The following is a 20,721-nucleotide window of genomic DNA, read 5'->3' as shown; positions in this document are numbered from 1 at the left end:
GCAGCGTTCATATCATCACAATTCGCATCACCGCCTGCAGCGTCGCTGCCGTCAGGTCCCGCTGCCGTCATCCACGCCAGGTCCCGCTGCCGTCCCGCTGCCGTCATCCACGCCAGGTCCCGCAGCCGTCCCGCTGCCGTCATCCACGCCAGGTCCCGCAGCCGTCCCGCTGCCGTCATCCACGCCAGGTCCCGCAGCCGTCCCGCTGCCGTCATCCACGCCAGGTCCCGCTGCCGTCATCCACGCCAGGTCCCGCTGCCGTCATCCACGCCAGGTCCCGCTGCCGTCATCCACGCCAGGTCCCACAGCCGTCCCGCTGCCGTCATCCACGCCTGGTCCGGCCTCTGCGTCTTCATCCACGCCTGGTCCGGCCTCAGCTTCTGCCTCAGCTTTTGCCTCGCCTGGTGCCGCAGGGATCACGCACCCTTCAGGTCCCAAACTACCGCCTCAACATCATCGAGCATTTGTCAGGCCACTTGTTGGGCATCATCACCACCATGGCCGCCCTCCGGACTTCTGTTGCCACCCCCGCCTTCTGCATGGACGATCTCCTACGCGCCGCCATTACCTTCCGCATTGCCGGCCTCCAGAACTACATCCGCGCCGCCGTTGCCGTCCGCACGGCCGGCCCCCTGAACTGTTTGCCCGTCGCCGCCGTTGCTGTGTGCACGGCCGGCCCCCTGAACTGTTTGCCCGTCGCCGCCGTTGCTGTGTGCACGGCCGGCCCCCTGAACTGTTTGCCCGTCGCTGCCGTTGTTGTGTGCACGGTCGGCCCCCTGAACTGTTTTGTTGTTGAACTTTTGTTGTCGCCCCCGGACTTTACTGTGGACTCGTGTGTAGTCTTGTTTTGTGTTGACCTGTTTTCGGGTTGTTCTGGTCTCTTGTGCTCCTTGTTTTTTGGTCCGTCTGTGTATTCCACCCTGCCTCATCTGCGTTTCTACCATGTCTCACCCGTGTGTTCTCCCTGCTGTCCATCATCATTCTCCTCTGGTCGTTCTCGTTAAGGTTTGTGCTCTGTAGTTTAGTTGATCCCAGTATAGTTTAGTTCTAGCTCCATTTGCCGTTTGTATTTACTTTCATGTTCAATAAACCACCTTTACACCTTCACGACTGCCTGCATTTGGATCCTCCTTCATTTCCTCCACACGGCTCACCTCACGCGCCGTGACATCTACGTCCATCCCATGGGGAATGGGAGCAGTAACAAAGGTGTTGCGTTTATATTTTTGTTGAGTGTATTTTGAAATGAAGAGTTAGTATATATTTAACAAAATGTATTTTTGAGAAGAAAATTATCCATTTGGCCAATTGTGTTTTGTAGGTGTGAGTCTGTGTTAAGAGTTTAGAAAAAGTATCTGAAGTATGGGTAGGCGCTTGTTAGCGATTGAAAAAAACTGTAATACATAGTGAGTGAGATAGGTGACTGGAAAGGAAAAACTCAATGCATCATGGGAATCCCCGGCAGCCTATGTCTATTGCAGCATAACTAAGGGAGGATTCAGGGTCACCTGGTCCAGCCCTAACTATATGCTTTAGCAAAAAGGAAAGTTTGAAGCCTAATCTTGAAAGTAGAGATAGTGTCTGTCTCCTGAATCCAAACTGGAAGCTGGTTCCACAGAAGAGGGGCCTGAAAACTGAAGGCTCTGCCTCCCATTCTACTTTTAAATACTCTAGGAACAACAAGTAGGCCTGTAGAGCGAGAGCGAAGCGCTCTAATAGGGTGATATGGTACTACAAGGTCATTAAGATAAGATGGGGCCTGATTATTTAAGACCTTGTATGTGAGGAGCAGGATTTTGAATTCTGGATTTAACAGGAAGCCAAAACAGGAGAAATCTGCTCTCTCTTTCTAGTCCCTGTCAGGACTCTTGCTGCAGCATTTTGGATTAGCTGAAGGCTTTTCAGGGAGTTTTTTGGACTTCTGATAATAATGAATGACAGTCGTCCAGCCTGGAAGTAATAAATGCATGAACTAGTTTTTCAGCGTCACTCTGAGACAGGATCAGCTGTCTCAGACAGATCAGCTGAAAGTTTTTTGTTTTTGTTAGGGAGTCTTTAGGACATCCTGATAATAAGGAATTGCAGTAGTATAGAAGTAATAAATGCATGAACTTGTTTTTCAGCATCACTGTGACACAGGCTATTTGTAATTTTTGGCATAATACCCGAATGCAAGAAAGCACATATTTGTTCAGTATGTGCATCGAAGGACATATCCTGGTCAAAAATTACTCCTAGATTCCTCTGGAGGCCAAAGTAATGCCATCCAAAGTAAGCATCTGGTTAGATACCATATTTCTAAGAATTTTAGGGCCTCATTCAAGAAATCAGTTTAAAACCAGAGATAATTTGAGCTTTGTGGCATGGTGTGTTATCCTCGTGGAAACCACCAAGCCATTACTGTTGACAGAAAGGATACACCGTGGTCATACAGGGATGGACATGGTCAGCAACAATACTCTTGTAGGCTGTGGTGTTTAGAAAATCCAGAGTTAGTAAGATTATTATCATTTCATCATTCATTGTTTCTTTTACAACTGCTGTTATGTAAATTGTCCAAAAACTGGAAAATGCAGTAACATGACATGCAAATATGCCTGAAATTGCACGCCATGAACCATGCCATGATGTTACAAATGTCTATTCGATAATAAGTTGTGATCAGCACATATTTGAAAATCAGCATTGTTCAGAACCCTTGATTCAGACCGGGCAGTTGTTTAAAGGAAAGTGTTACATAAATATGGCCGTAATAATCACAAAAGTCAGAACTTAGGTAGTTTCCAACTTCTGTAAGTGTCACCCCTCCTTTCCTCCTCTGACCACTTCCTGCATGGTTCCTTCACCCCTGATAGCCGTTATCTGGAAGGAATTGTGTGAAACCAGTGGTGTGATAGGGAGGCGGTGGTTAAATGTATACTTCTTTATTAAAACTTTAAATGCCCTCCCTTAGGACCAGAAATAAAGAGCTGGTACAGAGGTCATATCAATACAGATTACAGTTTTTCTTAATTGCTAAAACACAGTTCTTGAAACCTCCACTCATTTTCTCAAAACCTTAAACACAAATCCAAAAATTGTAACTACATTCACAAACCCCCAGAGTTTTCTGTCAAAATCAAACTGTTACCTCAAAATCAGTTATCCTGTGTTCAAATACAAACATTGTGTTCACATCATAAACACAGCAAGTAAAAATATATTCACCACAGAACATTTCTTAGGCACTACATCAAATAATTGAAGGCAAAGAATCCAGGGCATTACAGTTTTTTCTGATTGCTTAAGCACATTTTTTGTAACTATTGGCTAATTTTGCAAAACTCTTCACACAAATAAGAAAACCTGTCACCCAATAATCAAAACATTGTAGTTCTCTTGCAAAAGCGAACACAGCTAGATTAACTCTTCACACCTTCGTAAAAATGGTGTTTCCGTATCAAACAGTACACACAAGCCATCATCTACTAAGCACACAATGCGCCAACTGCACACTGATGGTATGAATACAAAACACATCTGGCTTTTGCTTTCTCTGTGCACAAGGTAGGCTATGTCAGTTTGAGCACATACTTCTGTCATAGATCCATAAGCATAGAGGGATCCAAACTTCAAGTACATCAAAACAAACACAAGTGTTTATTTCCAAGTATAGGATTATTTGCAATCGCCATAATGACTATATGGGTTACTTGGTCTGCAGTTACAGTTTTTGCCCGTTGCTTGAACACTATAAACCCATGCTCAGACTAAAGTAACACAACGTGAAGCTTTTGTTACCATACCTCAAACACATGTACCCATACCTTAAACAAAAGCGCTGCTTTGCACCCCAGTACCAATTATGCAACACTCCTACTCCTTTATGCAACACACCTACCCCTTTATGCAACACACATGGTCCTGCATGCTACACTCTATTTCATACATAAGACACTTCGCTCACAAAATGAAATCTCAGGGTGCCATTCGGAAAACACATGTATCCAAAATACAAAACACATCGGATAATTGCAACCACTCAAATACACACCTGAAGGCACGTACTTGCAAAACCGAACACCAATTAGCCAACTACAAAAAGCCCTCAGCGTAGCCATTTCAAGAACTTTGCAAGCATGGATGGAGGGAGAGCAAGAGGAAGAGGAAGAGGTAGAGGAGGAGGAGGAAGAGGAGGAGAAGGCCGAAGAGGCCATGAACGGACCCATATTTCTGATGAAATAAGAGCAACTTTGGTGGACCATGTCATCAACCATGGCCTGACTATGAGGGAAGCTGGGCAGAGAGTCCACCCACATCTAAGCCGCTTCACAGTGGCATCTATAATACGAACATTCCGACTAGAAAACAGGTCTGTCTTCACCTCCATACCTTCTGCTCTACTCAGATGGTTTCATAGCACTGTTCTACAGTATATCACATTACCATATCAAGTGTACGGGGTGCTAATGCTCCTTTTGCAGCCAAAGTGGCTGATTCCTTATATTGAAGTACAGTGTTGTACAGTGGATGACACAGTACATACAGTAAAGTACTGTAAGAAAAATAAGCAAACCGATGACAATATGTGGTTGTATTCCTCCAGAATGACCCGAAGACCTTCTGGGGGAGGACGGCAACGCCTGTTCACACAACAGCAGGAACTTGCCGTTGTGGACCTAGTGAGGGCAGACAATGCCATCCGTCTCCACCAGCTACGACGGAAAATACTTGCAGACAGGCGAGTGTTCAGCAACATAAACCATGTGAGCATCACCACCATCAGACGCATCTTGGGTAAACTCAGCATCACCATGAAGCAGCTCTACAGAGTCCCATTCGAGAGGAACAGTGACAGGGTCAAAGGACTTCGAGCTGAATATGTACGGGTACGTGTAACTGTCCCTTACATTTACAATAGAGTATTGGTGAAGTCCAGTAGCAGCTGAATATGTACCATATCAGTACCACATGGATCTATTCTGAGAGCTACACAGGTACCTGTGTGATGGGGTGAGGGTGCCGTATGTGTAGCACTGTAGTACAGTGACATGTTCCCCTTTTTTCCAGAGAATCTTGGCCATGGATGGAGCTGCACAGCCTCATGAATACATTTTCATTGATGAAGCTGGATTCGACCTGAGCAAAACAAGACGACGGGGTCGTAATGTAATTGGCCAAAGGGCAATTGTGCACGTCCCAGGGCAGCGCGGGGGAAACATCACATTATGTGCCGCCATATGCCTTCGAGGGCTTCTGCACCATCATGCAATACTGGGTCCATACAATAGCCAACACATACTCACATTTCTAGATGCTCTCCATGATATAGTTGTACAGAACAGAGCAGATCAGCCCAGGTTTGTGGTGATATGGGATAATGTCAGTTTCCATCGGGCTGCTCTGGTCCAGGCCTGGTTCTCCAACCACAATCAATTTGAAGTGGTATACTTGCCCCCTTACTCACCATTTTTAAACCCTATTGAGGATTTTTTTAGGCTTGGAGATGACGTGTATATGACCGCCAACCACATGCCCGCATGCCTCTTCTGCAGGCAATGGAACAGGCCTGCGGCGACATTCAGGTGACAGCAATCCATGGATGGTTTCGACATGCAAGAGGATATTTTCCCCGGTGCCCAGCGGGAGAGGACACTGCTTGCGATGTTGATGAGGTCCTGTGGCCAGACCCCAACAGACGGCGGGATCCATGAGCCCACTTATGCACAATTGTCATGGTTTTTTTTTGTTTACAGTATAGTGTTTTTTCTATTGCAGTATTATTGTGTTGTGGGTTTTTTTTTTTTTTGCTTTATCTGAATTCATGGTACTGCGATGTACACTATTGAGTAGGTCTATTTGCGTTTTTGGTTGTTTGGAAATGTGTCTCCTGTAAATGTGCCTTCTGAATACACAATGGAAATCAAGGACTGCAGTGTTTTATGTAAAGAAGACTAGTGTGTTCCCCCTGACCTGTAAGTGTTTGCATATGATGCAAGTATGTGTCATTTTGTCAACAGAGTTACATTTTGACAGAGGAATGTTAGGTTTTGACAGCAGAGTTTAGGTTTTGGAAGTGGAGTTTCATTTTGGCACAGATGTGTATGGTATATTTCCCAGTGTTGTGTCGTGTTTACTTGTGTTTAGAGTTTTGGCACAATGAGCGACGTTTTGCCAAATGTGTTCAAGCAACGGGCAAAAACTGTAACATGCTTCCTCTGCCCCAGCATCTGGTCATCTAGCAATTCTGTAAAGTAACAATTTCAGTATTTTTACATCAATGGTATTGGTGTGTTTCTCATTGGCATATGGCAGTGCTACAAATCTTTGTGCGAAGTGACTGTACTAACCGATTCTCATTTCAAGATGTCCTTATGGTGCTTGCTACAGTGTAGCGGCTCGAGTTAGGCTGGACCCGTTGGCCAGCTACCCTCAGGGTCATTCCACGGTTGATTACATGGTCCACTATTGTAGCTCTGATGTCATCAGCAATTCTATTTCTTACAGTTTTTTCTGATTGGGTTTAAGCATTCAGAAAAAACTGTAATCTTCCTACCCTTCCTCTCCCCCCTCCTCATCTTCCTCTCCTCCTTGTCCTTGTCGTCCTCTTCATCCTACTTCTTCACCTCCACGTCCTCTTCCTCGGCCTCCTCTACTTCTCACTCTTTCTGCTCCCTCCATTGTACTCCGCACACACAGCTTACCTGTATTATAGTGCTTAGGCTGATTGCAAAGTGAACTAATTATCTAAAAAAGTTTTCACATGTGAAAGTGTGCCAGACAGTTGGCAAATTAGTGTTAATGATAGCCATACATGTGTATACTTTTGCTAGGGGTGTGTTGGAAATTTGGTAATTGAGTGTTGCGCAATGAATTGTGCCTACAGTTTTGCAAAGTGTGTGTTACAAAATTGCAAACTGAGTGCAAAGCAGTTTTTGTGCTTTTAGTTTTGCAAACTCAGTGAGTGGTTTTGCTATAAGTCTGAATGGTTTTAGAGATTGTGCTACAGGAATCACAGTTAGGGTTTAAGCATTCAGAAAAAACTGTAAGTGTATTTAACAAAAATTACAGTGATTAGAATGACACGAAGTGCAGAATGTAGATAACAAAAAAGCAAGAAAATTACAAAACCTAAATGAAAAGCACATTAATGTAAGCACATCATCATGTCTTTGGGCGAGGTCTGTCCAGAGGACTTCATCCAAATCACAGGCAATAGTCTCCTTTGCCAGACTATGTGGGAACCCCCCTCCCCCCCCAGTTACCTATTGGCTGCACATAGGGTACCATTGCCAGTATGTTGGTCAGGGACTTTCACAATGGCACACTGACCAGTTGTGTTCCTCCTTTTTGCCAGATAGAACCCTGCTTCAGCTCTGCAACTACTAGCCTACAGTAACAGTAGGCCTATGGGCATACTTTTACTGGGTTGGGTTGAACTCTTTGATCTGCTTCCCTCATTGTCATTCCATGAACAAGACATGAACTCAATTGTGAGTTGCTGTGTGTAAAAGATGACAGCTGTGTTGGAATTGTGTTCACATTTTGCTGCCAGTGTTTATAGTTTTGTGTGTAAATGTGTTTAAGGTTTTGTGTATGAGTTTTGCAAATTGTGTTCAAGTACCTGAACAGTGATTAAGGTTTGGCGAAAAGAGTGTTTGATTGGAAAAATAAGTTTAGGCCACTGAGAATTTGGTTTAGAGAATGGAGTTTACAGTTTTTCTGCATTCCTAAAACACTACTCTATTTCCAAAATAAAATATGACTGTTCTGATGGGAGTATTTGTTACAACACTGGTTTAATCTTAAACACCCTCAATACTACTACAGTGGCAATAACCTTTGGCAAATTCCACCAGATTGGCTACACTCCTTGTGACAAAAGTGTATGTAGAGCTACTGGGAGCTTTCTGCTCAGCCTTCGTGGTTTTGGTAAATGGTGCAGACTATTCTAGCATGCAGTAACCCCAAACCCCAGACTTTTTTTCATTTCTTAGATACATAGATGCAGACAGCATCCACCAGGATTCAACAGAGGAACTCTTTGGCAAAACATATTTGGATGGAAGTTTACAGGTCAGCTTATCATGTGCTCTCCTACCTCTTGACAGAGGCAGCTGAATCAATGGTGTGGTGGGGGATCCCCTATCCATGAAGACATGTGTGGTCCCTTCATCATTCTGTTTTCCCTCCCCCTCCATGATACTGTAGCTTAGGCTCCCCTCCAACAATCAGGTCCTTCATGGAGGCCATAATGACAAAATGAAAGCCAGTTGTGTGTCTGTGGAGGTTTTAATGAGTTTCAGAGCTGCTGTGGAAATGCTGGCTGTCCAAACACACAGTGGTGCTGCTGAAACACAAAGAAACTAATGGGAGGCTTGTAAGATTGTTCCAGGAGATCTGTTGTAGCTTTGTGAATTTTGCCTTTGATAGTAACTGTACTGATGATGGGGATGCCAGCAGAATTCATGTTCCTGAGTTTGTGTCTTTTTGAGCAGGTCTTTGCCTTTGAGTGAAGGATTAGAGTATGTAGCCTGATGTGCTTGTTTGCAGTTCTCCAGATAAACAGCAGAAGTGGGCTTGAAGAGCAAAGGGAGGGGAACACATGAGTAGCACAGACAATGGTTACTGTGGTGAGGTTCATTGTTTTTAAAACTCACTTTATTTGCAATAGGAATAGGTTCTTTGTATACTATGCCTTCTATGGTCTCAGTGGCAGGGGCTAAGTTAAAAGGGACCGACTGCACTAAAGCCCACATTTCCTGTAGTTACAATGATTTCTGCTCTGGGGACATACACTGCTAAAACATGTAGATGATGCTCTTCCAAGCTCTGTGTAGGGCCAATGCACTTAGATGTAACTTCTGTAAATAAAGACAGCAGTTAAATATAATATCTGCACCGTCCTCTTTCACTTCCTGTTCCAAAGGAATTGGGAAAAAACTGCTGTCATTTTTATTGTCACACCAATAGAGCACTTGGCTCTCAAATGGGATTTATAGTCCTGCAAATGTGTCCGTCTATGCACATTTTTTAGTCGGACAGAGGGGGAGAGGGGTTTTCACCCATGCAAGACCCACTGGTGTGCAATCCTTAACCCTTTAAGACCTACCATAGAACCAAGTCCGCCAAAGTGTAATAAACTACAAAAAAATGTAAAATCTTTTTTATTTTTTTAACATATATTTCTAGTTAGAGAAATTTAAGAGGCTTATCCCTCAAAACTAAATACAAAAAAGTTGCACAAAATAGTTTCCTACCACAGGAAATTTATTTTGAGTGTCATCATAGTTTTATTTTTGAAATACACCAATTTTTATATACTGCAGGAAAAACAAAAATAAATATTATACTGCAAATTTACAAAAGAAACCAGCATGTGCATCAAAATAAACTATTTCCAGCAGTGCAATATGAGTCCTAAGCATCCCAGAAACGACACAGAAAGTCATAAAGTCAAATATAACTTTTGAAAACACCAGTATAGGCTCAAAAGGCCCTGATAGTAAAAAAAAAACTACATTTCCGCAAAATGACATCACTTCCGGTTTCGGCCAGGACATGGCGGACATGCTATAGTTTGCGCTGATGGACGTAGGAAGTGTTACAAACGGCTGATTGGATCGGCAAAGCGTGTTTCTGGAATATTATGTTTTTGTTGCTGCAAGTGCTTTTTATGCAGTTTTTGAAAAGCTATATGTGGAAGGAAACTGTGACTTAGGACAAGCTGATGGCATAAGATGTAAGTACAACTCCTCCGGTTTCATATGCAAAAAAAATTATTGCGCTAGCTTAAGTGGTTGCAGTGCTACCGGGATTTAAAAATAGTTACGCAAAACGGAGCGTGCCCGCTCTGACCGGCTTTAAAGGGTTAAGCATCCCGATTGCGCGTCACTGGAAGTGGATGTGGGCTGGAATAGAGCAGGGAGTGATATTGGAGTTCACTGAGAATTGGAAAACCACGAAAAAACTTCAAAGATGAAAAAATAAAGGATAAAACAGAACAGATAGTTGTTGCAGTGACATTTTTAAATGTTTTAAAGTTCAGTTTCTCTTCAGCTCTTTGTATGTCAGAACTTCACTCTCCTTCGTGGGATGAGCAAGTGTGACCCATAGACTGGTAGTGACATTTTGTACACAGACAAGCATGCCCTGGAGCAGGCAACGGAAACGCTCTCTGCTTCACCATAAATTCTGCTTACCGTATTTTCACGACCATAAGACGCACTGTGCTAAAAGGCGCAGTCTCAGTTATGTGTGCCATTACTGTATTTAACACACACATAAGGCGCACTGGATCATAGGGCGCATACAAGTACCGTATGCGTATTTAAAAATAAAGCGGGAGCAAACCTGAGTTCGGTACCTTACTCACATTTCTATTACCGGTAATCGTCATCATCAACAACACACAAGCACACAAGTGTGCGTATTTAAAAATAAAGCAGGAGCAAAACAGAGTTTGGTACTCACATTTTTATCATCAATCAAACCCATCGAAGTCCTCATCCTCTGTGTCTGAATTGAACAGCTGCGCTAAATCTCCATCAAACATGCCAGGTTCACTTTCTTCACCGTCAGAGTCACTTTCCGTGCCGTGCCTCGGAAATGATGCCGGCTTTTGCGAAAGCTCGAACAACAGTGCCAGCAGACATGTTAGCCCAAGCATCTACAATCCATTGGCAAATTGTGGCGTAACTCGCCGGGCGCTGCCTTCCACTCTTGGTGAAACTGTGGTCTCCATCAGTCATCCATCGCTGGATGTGTTTGTCGCCGATGTGTTTGCTGCAGTAGGAGCGGAAGATGGCCAGCTTTTCCTTATAATCCGCTGGAAGTTGCTGCGCTACCGTAGTCCTGGTCCGGATGGAAAAATGGCACCGTTTCATAAAAAGTGAAAGTGAAACTGCTTTTAGCCGAATGGTGACCGTCGAAACGCTTCTCCCACTCGTTCTTTGCTCGATGATCCACCGCTCGAGTCTTTCCTCCAACTCGGGCCACCTCGCCTTATGTCCGCGGAAACTCAACTGCGTTTTCTTGACCTGCCGGAGCTTGTTTTCTAGCTTCCTCCATTTGCGAACCATCGATTCGTTAATCTTAAATTCTCTCGCCGCTGCTCGATTTCCATGTTCCTCCGCGTAGCTGATGGCCTTCAGTTTAAACTGTGCTTCGTAAGCGTGTCTCTTTGCCATTTTCAGGGTTGTTAAAACAACGATGTCCTGCATAACATACCTGTTCTTTTGAAGTGTGTGCGTGTGTGAAGTGTGTGAAGTGTGTGCGTTGACTTTATCGCACATACCTGTATTATGTGCGATAAAGTCAACGCACACACTTCACCCTTTAGCGTTCTCATGGTGTTCTCTACTACGTCCTCATTACAACACACAGGGCGCACTGCGCTATAGGGCGCGCCGTACTTTTTGAAGAAAATCTAAGACTTTTAAGTGCGCCTTATGGTTGTGAAAATACGGTACTTGTGGTTCCTAGGATATTTAAAAGTAGAATGGGAAGCTGAGCCTTCCCCTTTCAGGGCCCTTTTATGTGGGACCAGCTCCCAGTTTGGATTCAGGAAACAGACACCCATACTTTATGATTAGGCTTAAAACTTTCCTTAAACCCTCACTTAGTTTCACTGCAATAGGTTTAGGCTGCTAGAGGCTTCCCATGGTGCTTCCCACTGTTGCAAAGTGCTTGCTCTTAGGGGGTTGTATAAATATTAAATATAACACAAAAAGTGCTTAAGGGGACACGGTGACATGGTGGTTAGCACTGTTGCCGCACAGCAAGACCACCATCAGACTGCGGTCTTTCAGTGTGGAGTTTGCATGTTCTCCCCGTGTTTGCGTGGGTTCTCCCCGGTTACTCCGGCTTCCTCCCACAGTCCAAACACATGCAGTTAGTGGGGATAGGTTAATTGATCAATACAAATTGCCCATAGGTGTGAATGCGGGAGTGAATGTGAGTGTGAATGGATGTCTGTCCCTGTGTGTTAGCCCTGCGACAGACTGGCAAGCTGTCCAGGGTGTACCCCGCCTCTCGCCCTATGACAGCTGGGATAGGCTCCAGCACCCCCTGCGACCCTGAAAAGCGGAAGCGAATGGAAGGAAGTGCTTAAGCAACTGTTGTGTTATTTGGCAGTATAAAAAGTAAACTGAAACGAACATGTTGGCATGAGCTTTCCAGTAGTACAGATAGTACAGATCAAACACACAGGCGCAAATACAGCAAATTATGTCAAAATAATGTCCAAAAGCATCAGTATGAGGGGCAGTAGTGTAAAGCTTTCCATTTATCGGCACAGAATATTCAGCACAATATAAAATAACAGCTTGACTGACTAAGGGTTATTAAAGAGCAGTTTTTCTGCAAATTCAATCATTATGTGCCACAGTGTCCTGATGGCTAGAGAAGTAGGGGGCCGACTATATCTCGCTATGCCCCCTGTGGCAGGGTGTGGCTTGGGCTTGGCTGCAGGGGAGGCTGACACACACTGGAGCTCCATCAGTTCATCACGCTTCCCCCTGTATAAAATATGCCGGGACCTGAGGTTGTTGTTGTTATTTGTGTGACTGTTGGCTAAAAAGCTGCGGCCGAGTGTGTTGGAGTATACAGCAACTGAGTAAGATAAGGTAAGATAACCTTTATTAGTCCCACACGTGGGGAATTTGTTTTGTTACAGCAGAAAGTGGACAGTGCAAAGTTACATAGAAAAATTAGAAAAAAAACCCCCACTGGAATAAGATAAGAATAAGATACTGTACACAACTGTACACAATAGAATAAAATAGAATACAAATGCTATATACAATTGAGTATAATACAACAATGCCATGGATGTTTAGTGGTTGCAGTGGAGGGTGTTTGTGCCTGCGGAAGTCTACCACCAGCTCCTTGGTTTTACTGGTGTTGATCTGGAGGTCGTTCTGCTGGCACCAGTCCACAAAACCATGGGTCAGTTCTTTGTACTCCCTGTCGTCCCCATCAGTGATGAGGCCGACTATTGCAGAGTCGTCAGAGAACTTCTGCAGGAAGCACCGGGTGGAATTGTGGGAGAAATCTGCAGTGTAGATGTACTGCAGACGACACACAGCCCTGAGTCCTCACGTACTGTGGGCGGTTAGTGACTAGGGATGGGTATCGAAACCCGGTTCTTGTTGAGAACCGGTTCCCACTGTTTCAATTCCGTGGAATCGTTTGCCATTTTTGCAAACGATTCCCTTATCGATTCCAGTCGCCCCGAATGACGTCACCACGTTGCGGAGCGTCATTTACCCGGCAGGAAACACGGCGCCTAAGCGGCTCAAACGCTCAAAAGTTTGGTTAAAACTTTACGAGAACGGATGACAACAGGGCAACTTGCAATACTTGCCAAGTAGATATTTCATTTAAGGGAGGAAACACTACGAATATGCAAAAGCATTTGCTCACAAAACACACGATGACCTTAAATGAATGTCGTGTTTTTAATTCCGCTCCGGACTCGTGAATCTCAACCCAGCAGCAGCGGTAACGTTTGCACGTCCTCTCCCGTTAATGCGGCAGGTAAATAATCAACTAACAGTGCATATTATGTTAGCGCGATCTGCCTTATTACAAAACCATTACTGTGCATTTAGTGACCATGATGAGAGAGACAGACAGAATCTGGCTGGCTCAGATGCTGGCAGTTGTCGCTGCAGTCTACCGGTAGCGTCTCCTTTCAGGCCGGGATAGACGAATGTCACCGAGCAGTGACTCAGTTTGTGGTAAAAGGTTTGCACCCGTTTGCCACAGCAGATGTCCCCGATTTCACTTTGGTAAGTGAATGTGTTTAATTGTAGGCAGGGACATTACTGGATATTCTTGTGTAATTGCTACAGAATAATTTATGTTATACTTTGTTATTGCTACAGGAGAATATTTATTTTATTATTTTACATTTACATTTTTTTTCCTGGGGACCCTGTGACACCCCATTGAAGAGCCGTAGGCTGGATCTCTTAAGATCTCACTGTTGGGTTTGTAAGGCCATGTTACTCCTAAATTTGTCTCTTGTTCAAAGAGAAGATATAAAACAAAGTTCTAAGCTAATCGACCTTAGTGTTCTCCTTTTTTAAAAATAAGAATCGATAAAGAATCGAATCGTTAAACAGAATCGAAAATGGAATCGGAATCGTTAAAATCTTATCAATACCCATCCCTATTAGTGACGTAGTCCAGAATCCATGTAGTGAGGTGATGGTCCACTCCTGAGTTCTCCAGCTTGTTCTTCAGGACCATGGGATGAATGGCGTTAAAGGCACTGGAGAAATCAAAGAACTTGATTCTCACAGTGCTCCCAGCAGTCTCCAGGTGAGGCAAGGCAAGGCAAGGCAAGTTTATTTGTATAGCACAATTCAACAACAAGGTGATTCAAAGTGCTTTACAGAGACATTAGAAACAAAAACAAATAAAAAGCATGATTTAAAATTGATTAAAACAAGCAAAGAAACAAACTAACTAAACACACACATTTCACACCTGTTCGCGCGATCTGAACCCTTATCATAAGGGGAGCTACCAGTCCTTCTGTGGACGAGCTAGAGAGGGAACGATGCACGAGGTGAATGACGGCATCATCCGCTCCGATGGTAGGCAAACTGAAGTGGGTCCAGTGATGAGCTCACCAGGTACTGAAACTATGCCAGGACCAGCTGCTCCAGGGTCTTCATCAGGTGGGATGTCAGAGCCACCGGCCTATAGCTGTTGAGGTCCTTTGGACGAGGAGTCTTTGGCACTGGTACAACACAGGAGGTTTTCCAGAGCTGTGGGACTCTCCCCAGCCTCAGGCTCAGATTGAAGAGGTGCTCTCTGATGTTTTTAATTTAACATTATCCCCACAAAACGATGTTGATTTTTCTATAGATCTATTCAATTATCATTGTCTTTCGATCTTAGATGAAATCTGTCCGATTAAAATGAGACCTGTGCCTGTTTCCAAGTCTGTACCCTGGTTAAATGACAACATTCGTCTTATAAAACGTAATTGTCGTAAAACTGAGCGGTTATGGAGGAAAACTCACTTAAATGTTCATCTCCTCTATTTAAAGGATCTTTTAGCCTCCTTTAACAATGCTATTAGAGTTGCGAGGGCTGCTTACTTTTCTCAGTTGGTTGCAAGGAGCAGAGGTAATCCTAAAGTTTTATTTGATACTATTACTAATATTATTACTCCTGCTCCACCTGCTGCTATTATTTCTTCTGTTGAAGATTGTGAAACTTTTCTTGCTTTCTTTTTAGAAAAAATTAGCAACATAAGGAAAAACCTGTCTTTTTCAGCGTCTGCGCTGTCTGTTCCCACGCCAGCTCGGCCTGTTGTTTTAGAAGGTTTTTCACCTGTTTCACTACCAGAGCTGGGAAAAATAGTTAGTGCAACAAAATTATCCTCTTGCTCTCTTGATTTTTTACCTGCATCATTATTTAAAAATGTCTTTTACTCTACTGGTCCCTGTATTCTTACTATAATTAATACCTCCTTGGCCTCGGGCATAGTCCCTGCCTATTTTAAAACTGCTGTTATACATCCCTTGTTAAAAAAGCCTATGCTGGACCCATCTCTCACTAGCAATTATAGACCGATCTCAAAAATTCCGTTAATTGCTAAGATTCTAGAGAAGATCGTGGCTAAGCAGCTTACAGCAGTTTTAGATAAATATAGTATTTTCAACAAATTTCAATCTGGCTTTCGTAAAGTTCATTCCACTGAAACAGCCCTTCTTAGAGTTTCTAATGACATTTTGTTACAAAGCGATGCAGGTAAATGTTCTGTTCTCTTAATGTTGGATCTTACGTCGGCCTTTGATACTGTTGACCACTATATTTTACTTAACAGGCTGAAACACTGGGTCGGTGTCTCTGGGACTGCATTGAAATGGTTCTCCTCGTATCTCTCTGAACGATATTCTTCTGTGGCAGTTTCTAAGTATAGATCATCTTCTGCGTCCCTGTCTTTTGGTGTGCCACAAGGCTCTGTGCTAGGGCCATTACTGTTTTTAGTTTATTTACTCCCTCTTCAGCACATTTTGAGCCCTTTTGAGGATATTTGTTACCATTGTTATGCAGACGATATCCAACTCTATATATCTTTTAAACCGGAAGAGGCTTCTAAGCTGCGGCTTTTAAATGTGTGCTTGGAAACCATTAAAGGCTGGATGGCTGAAAACTTCCTCCAACTAAATGACAGTAAAACCGAAGTCCTCTTATGTGCCCCAGATAGACATATACCCAGTATAATAAATGCTCTTGGTCCTCTTTCAACGTTTGTAAAACCATCTGTCAGGAACTTAGGGATTATCCTTGATCCTGCTCTTACGTTAGATAGTCATGTTAAATCTCTTGTTCGGTCTTGCTTTTATCATTTAAGAAATATTTCTAAATTGAGCTCTATTATATCCTATACCGAACTGGAGATTGTTATTCATGCTTTTATCTCTTCACGACTGGACTATTGCAATTCCCTGTTTACTTGTTTAAATAAAGGTTCTTTGGAGCGTCTGCAGATCGTTCAGAATGCTGCAGCAAGACTTTTGACGAAAGCTTCTAAATTTTCACATATAACACCGTTGCTCATGCAGTTACATTGGCTTCCTGTTGAATTTAGAGTCCAGTTTAAGATTTTGGTTTTAACTTTCAAGGCTCTTCAACAACAAGCACCACCATATATCATTGAACTTTTACAGCCCTATGCCCCTAGTAGGTCTCTGAGGTCGAGTAGTCAGGGCCTACTTGTCATTCAGTATACGAGACTGAAAACTAGGGGTGATAGAGCTTTTGCTACTGTGGCCGCCAGACTGTGGAATTCCCTTCCTCAGGACTTACGATCCGCTGATTCATTGATTACTTTTAAAAAACAGCTAAAAACACATCTTTTTAAAACTGCTTTTTGCTAACTTTGTTTGTATTTTGTCTTTTTAATCTGTTATATCTTGTAAAGCACTTTGTGATCTCTATCTAGAAATGTGCTATATAAATAAAATTTTACTTACTTACTTACTTACTCCATCACCCCACACAGTTGATCTGCGCAGGACCTGACGACCCTTGAGCTGATGCCATCTGGACCCGCTGCCTTCTTGGCTTTAATCCTCCTCAGTTCCCTCCTGACCTGGGTGGTTGAGAGAGACAGGCTGGAGCCTTGTGTTGAGTGTGTGTTGGATGCTGTTGTTGGGGGTGGGGAGTGGTTAGCAGGGTGAGTAGAGGAGGTATGAAATGGCTTAGGTGTCAGAGGTGGAGGTGCAGCAGCAGTGCGGGTGGGTTAGTCTGCAGCCGATGTTGAAGACTGCCTCATGGATGAATCAAATGTGTTAAAGAAATGATTCAGTTCATTCGCCATGGAACATGGAACAGAGCAAAACAAGAGCCCCCAAGAGTCCAAAACATTGTTCAGAGGACCGGCCTGGGGGCTGATAGCACAAAAGTTCACATAGTTCAGGTGGCCGGCCCGGAGGTTGCTAACACAGGAGCCCAGAGTAAAACGCTTCAGGGGGTCGGCCACGCAGAAGGCAGTGGTGACGTGGAAACTGTTCTGGAGGTCGACCCGGAGGTCGCCAGTTCACTAATCTATCATAAAGCCCTCTCGGAGGATGGCTGCATGGAAGACGGTGGCGACATGGGCAGAACAAATGAGGGTGAGAATGAGGGAAGATGAGGCTGGACCAGGCGAGGCTGAGGATGAGGCTGGACCAGACGAGGATGAGGCTGCTGCAGACGAGGAGGATGCTGCTGCAGACGAGGAGGATGCTGCAGACGAGGATGATGCTGCAGACAAGGATGTGGAAGCCATAGGTGATGGCGCGAGTGGCTCCTCGGACCCTCCAGCGAAGGCTGAAAGCTGAAGTGGCTCTTCTGTTATGAAACGGCTGTGTGCAGGCAGGAAAAGGACCCAAGGTGCAGACTCCAGAGACAAACGTAAACTCAAAAAACAGCTTTAATGCTGAACTCAAAGTAACAAACTTCCAAAGTACAAACATTAATGCAGGCAGGCAAATAAAACACACAGCCGTTTCATAACAGAAGGTCGCGACCAGAGTATGGACCCAGCAAACTCCGTGTGGTATCGGCGACCCACAGTATCTGCCTTCCTCAAGGAGAGGGTGATGCAGGAGGCTAAGCATGCCCGGGAACTCGAGTCACCCTTCTATGGGTCACGTTTGGCTTGGGGAGGGCTCCCCAGCCTCCAGACTGGCATGGCTATGGCCGAGCCGGCGCCTATGCCTCGGGCGATCAGATTGAGCACGTGCTCATTCTCTCCGGACACTACACCTCCACCTCCACTCCTGGATTACCAGTCCGACAAGAGGCTGGAGCAGCGGAGGAAGAAGGATTATGCAACGGCAGACATTGGACTTACTCTGCTACAGTCTTTTGCTCTCTTTATGGGACTGCAGCGTTCTGAGCTTCACAAACTCTCTGCTTCCTCATCGCAGCCCGGTCCGTTCGAGGATTTACAGCCCAGTTTGCCACCTCCCACTTCCTGGAGAAGGCGGCACTCATGGCATCACCACTCTGTCTCTGCGGAGCAACTCTCAGTGGTGAGTTATAATGACTGCTTTCGTTCTGCTCCCTCTGAGCTGGGAAAAGACAATCATATGAACACTGCTAAAACCAAGACTGAAAAGACAGTTAAACATGGTGGGAAAGGGTCGACACCTATTTTAGATGAGCCGGTTTTCATTGAGCCTGCTCCTTTGTCTCCCTGTGCTCCTGCTCCCAGGGTAGCTGCGGTCCAGCCATCCCCTGCACCTGTATCAGTTCCTCGGGTGAGGGGGGGCTAGGGCCCAGTTGATCCCTGCTCCAGTTTCCAGGCCAGCTGAGGCTCTGCTAGTCCCTGCACCCGTACCTGTTCCTCGGGTGGGGACAGCAGCTGCCGAGCCGTTGCCTGTGCCTGTTCCGGTTCCCAGGGTGAGGCTAGCCAGGACAAAGCCTACCTCTGCACCCGTACCTACTCCTTGGGTGGAAGAGGCTAGTACCCAGCAGGCTCGTGCACCCATTTCTGACCTTGCTGGAGGCTCTGGTGAGCCCGTCCAGCCGTTTTTTGCATGTTCTGGAGGCTCAGGAGAATTAGCTCAGCTACCTGCTAATCCACCACCTAACCCACCATTACTACCATCTTTACAACAATCAATACATCTGAAACTTCTGTCCATAGCTCACACATTAGCTCACTTATCAGTTCAGCCACCTGTTCCTGCTGGAGGGTCCAAGGGGCCCGTCTGGCCTTCGTCTGTTGTTCCCGCTGGGAGTTCTGGAGAACCGCACCAGCCTTTGTTTGTCTCTGCTGGAGGGACCCAGGGGCCTGTCCAACCGTCTGTTCCTGCTGGGGGTTCTGGAGAACCGCTCCAGCCATCTTCTGTCTCCGCTGGAGGGTCCGAGAGGCCCGTTCAGCCTTCTGTCTCTGCTGGAGGGTCCGGGGAACCGCGTCAGCCATCTGTTCCCGCTGGAGGGTCCGAGGGGCCCGTCCAGCAACCTGCCTCCGCTGGAGGGTCCGAGGGGCCCGTCCAGCAACCTGCCTCCGCTGGAGGTTCCGAGGGGCCCGTCCAGCCTTCGTCGCCTGCAGTGCCACCATCTGCGGCTCCCACACTCTCCCCACACAGTCGCCTGCAGCGCCACTTCCTGCCGTTTCCACACTGCTGCCTGCAGTGCCACCACCTGTTCCGTTGCCTGCGGTTACCATGCTGCCATCTGGTCCTGCTTCGTCTCTGCCTGAGGCCTTCGCATGGGCTGGTTGCGCTTTGTCTACGCCGGAGGTGTCCGCACCGTCTGGCCCTGCCTCACCTCGTCCTGTCCGGCCTGCTCGTCCTCGTCCTGTCCGGCCACTTTCCAGGCCGATGGCTGGACGTCATCGCCATCGTGGACGCCATCGTGGACGCCATCATGGACGCCATCGTGAACGCCATCGTGGATGCCATCTGTTTGTTTCCCATTCCCTGATTACTCCCTCTGTGTATTTAAGCCCTGTGTTTCTCTCTGTTCGTGTCACGATCTACCCATATCTTGCTGTGTGTTCTGTCTGCGTAAGCTTATTTTGTATTCTCAGTTTTGTTACCCTTTTGAGTTCAGCATTAAAGCTGTTTAAGTTCACGTTTGTCTCCAGAGTCTGCACTTTGGGTCCTTTTCCTGCCTGCACACAGCCGTTTCATAACATCTTCCGACCCTCCAGCGAGAGCAATCACAGAACCAGCAGGCATGTGGGCCTCTGGCACATGAAGCAAACTGCAGCTGCACAGAGCAGTGTGCCTGGACTTCTTTAACGAAGTCCAGACGCTTTTCTTTACAAGCTCCTTAGACTCCCCAGTCCCATGCATACATTCCAGCTCTCCCGACTTACCGGGAGAATCCCGAATCTCAGTGCCCCTCCCGTAAATCACCCGCAGCCACCATTCTCCCGAATTTCTCCTGATTTTCCACCCCGGACAACAAAAAATAAGAAACCATATCCCAGAATTCATAGCACAGCCCAGCCAATGCCAGCCAACAATGGCGGCAGCTACTTATTGTTAATATTACTCTTATTACTCTTTTTGAGTCGCAAAATAAACTTTTAGCATATTTTCAGGCGAGAATGTAACTAAATAAATGTCAAACAGAAAACTGATTAAACAGAAGTGTGAGATGGTCGAGAATCTACGCCAGCTTCCGGTTATATTTAGATATCAAGGCGTAGACGGCAGAGTTTCACTCCACCGAGAGAGCTTGTGACGTAATTCTGAAGGCTAGACCCAGCCCACT

The 20,721-nt window shown here is 45.4% G+C and overlaps 1 protein-coding gene across 1 annotated transcript; it reads left to right on the top strand.

Moving 5' to 3' along the window:
- The first annotated feature begins 3,736 nt into the window (after window positions 1–3,736).
- On the top strand, window positions 3,737–5,698 carry LOC147339623 (uncharacterized). The gene is made up of 2 exons (XM_086299979.1): window positions 3,737–4,868; window positions 5,050–5,698. The coding sequence occupies exons 1-2, from the start codon at window positions 4,119–4,121 to the stop codon at window positions 5,566–5,568; spliced, it is 1,269 nt and encodes a 422-aa protein (XP_086156105.1). The 5' UTR covers window positions 3,737–4,118; the 3' UTR covers window positions 5,569–5,698.
- Window positions 5,699–20,721: the final 15,023 nt, after the last annotated feature.

Source organism: Aulonocara sp. 'chitande type north' Nkhata Bay, linkage group LG1 (genome assembly GCF_057382095.1).
Source record: "Aulonocara sp. 'chitande type north' Nkhata Bay isolate Kocher_YH1m ecotype deep benthic linkage group LG1, A_spYH_male_GT1.1, whole genome shotgun sequence".
Classification (NCBI taxonomy): domain Eukaryota; kingdom Metazoa; phylum Chordata; class Actinopteri; order Cichliformes; family Cichlidae; genus Aulonocara; species Aulonocara sp. 'chitande type north' Nkhata Bay.
Note: the sequence above shows the minus strand (reverse complement) of the source record. Positions and strands in the feature narration are given on the sequence as shown.

What these genes read in the sequence shown, in the direction of transcription:
- LOC147339623 (XM_086299979.1), top strand. Translation starts at nt 4,119, where the DNA reads ATGGATGGAGGGAGAGCAAGAGGAAGAGGAAGAGGTAGAGGAGGAGGA. An exon ending in TTCGAGCTGAATATGTACGG is followed by an intron (nt 4,869 to 5,049) that starts GTACGTGTAACT and finishes CCTTTTTTCCAG; the next exon opens with AGAATCTTGGCCATGGATGG.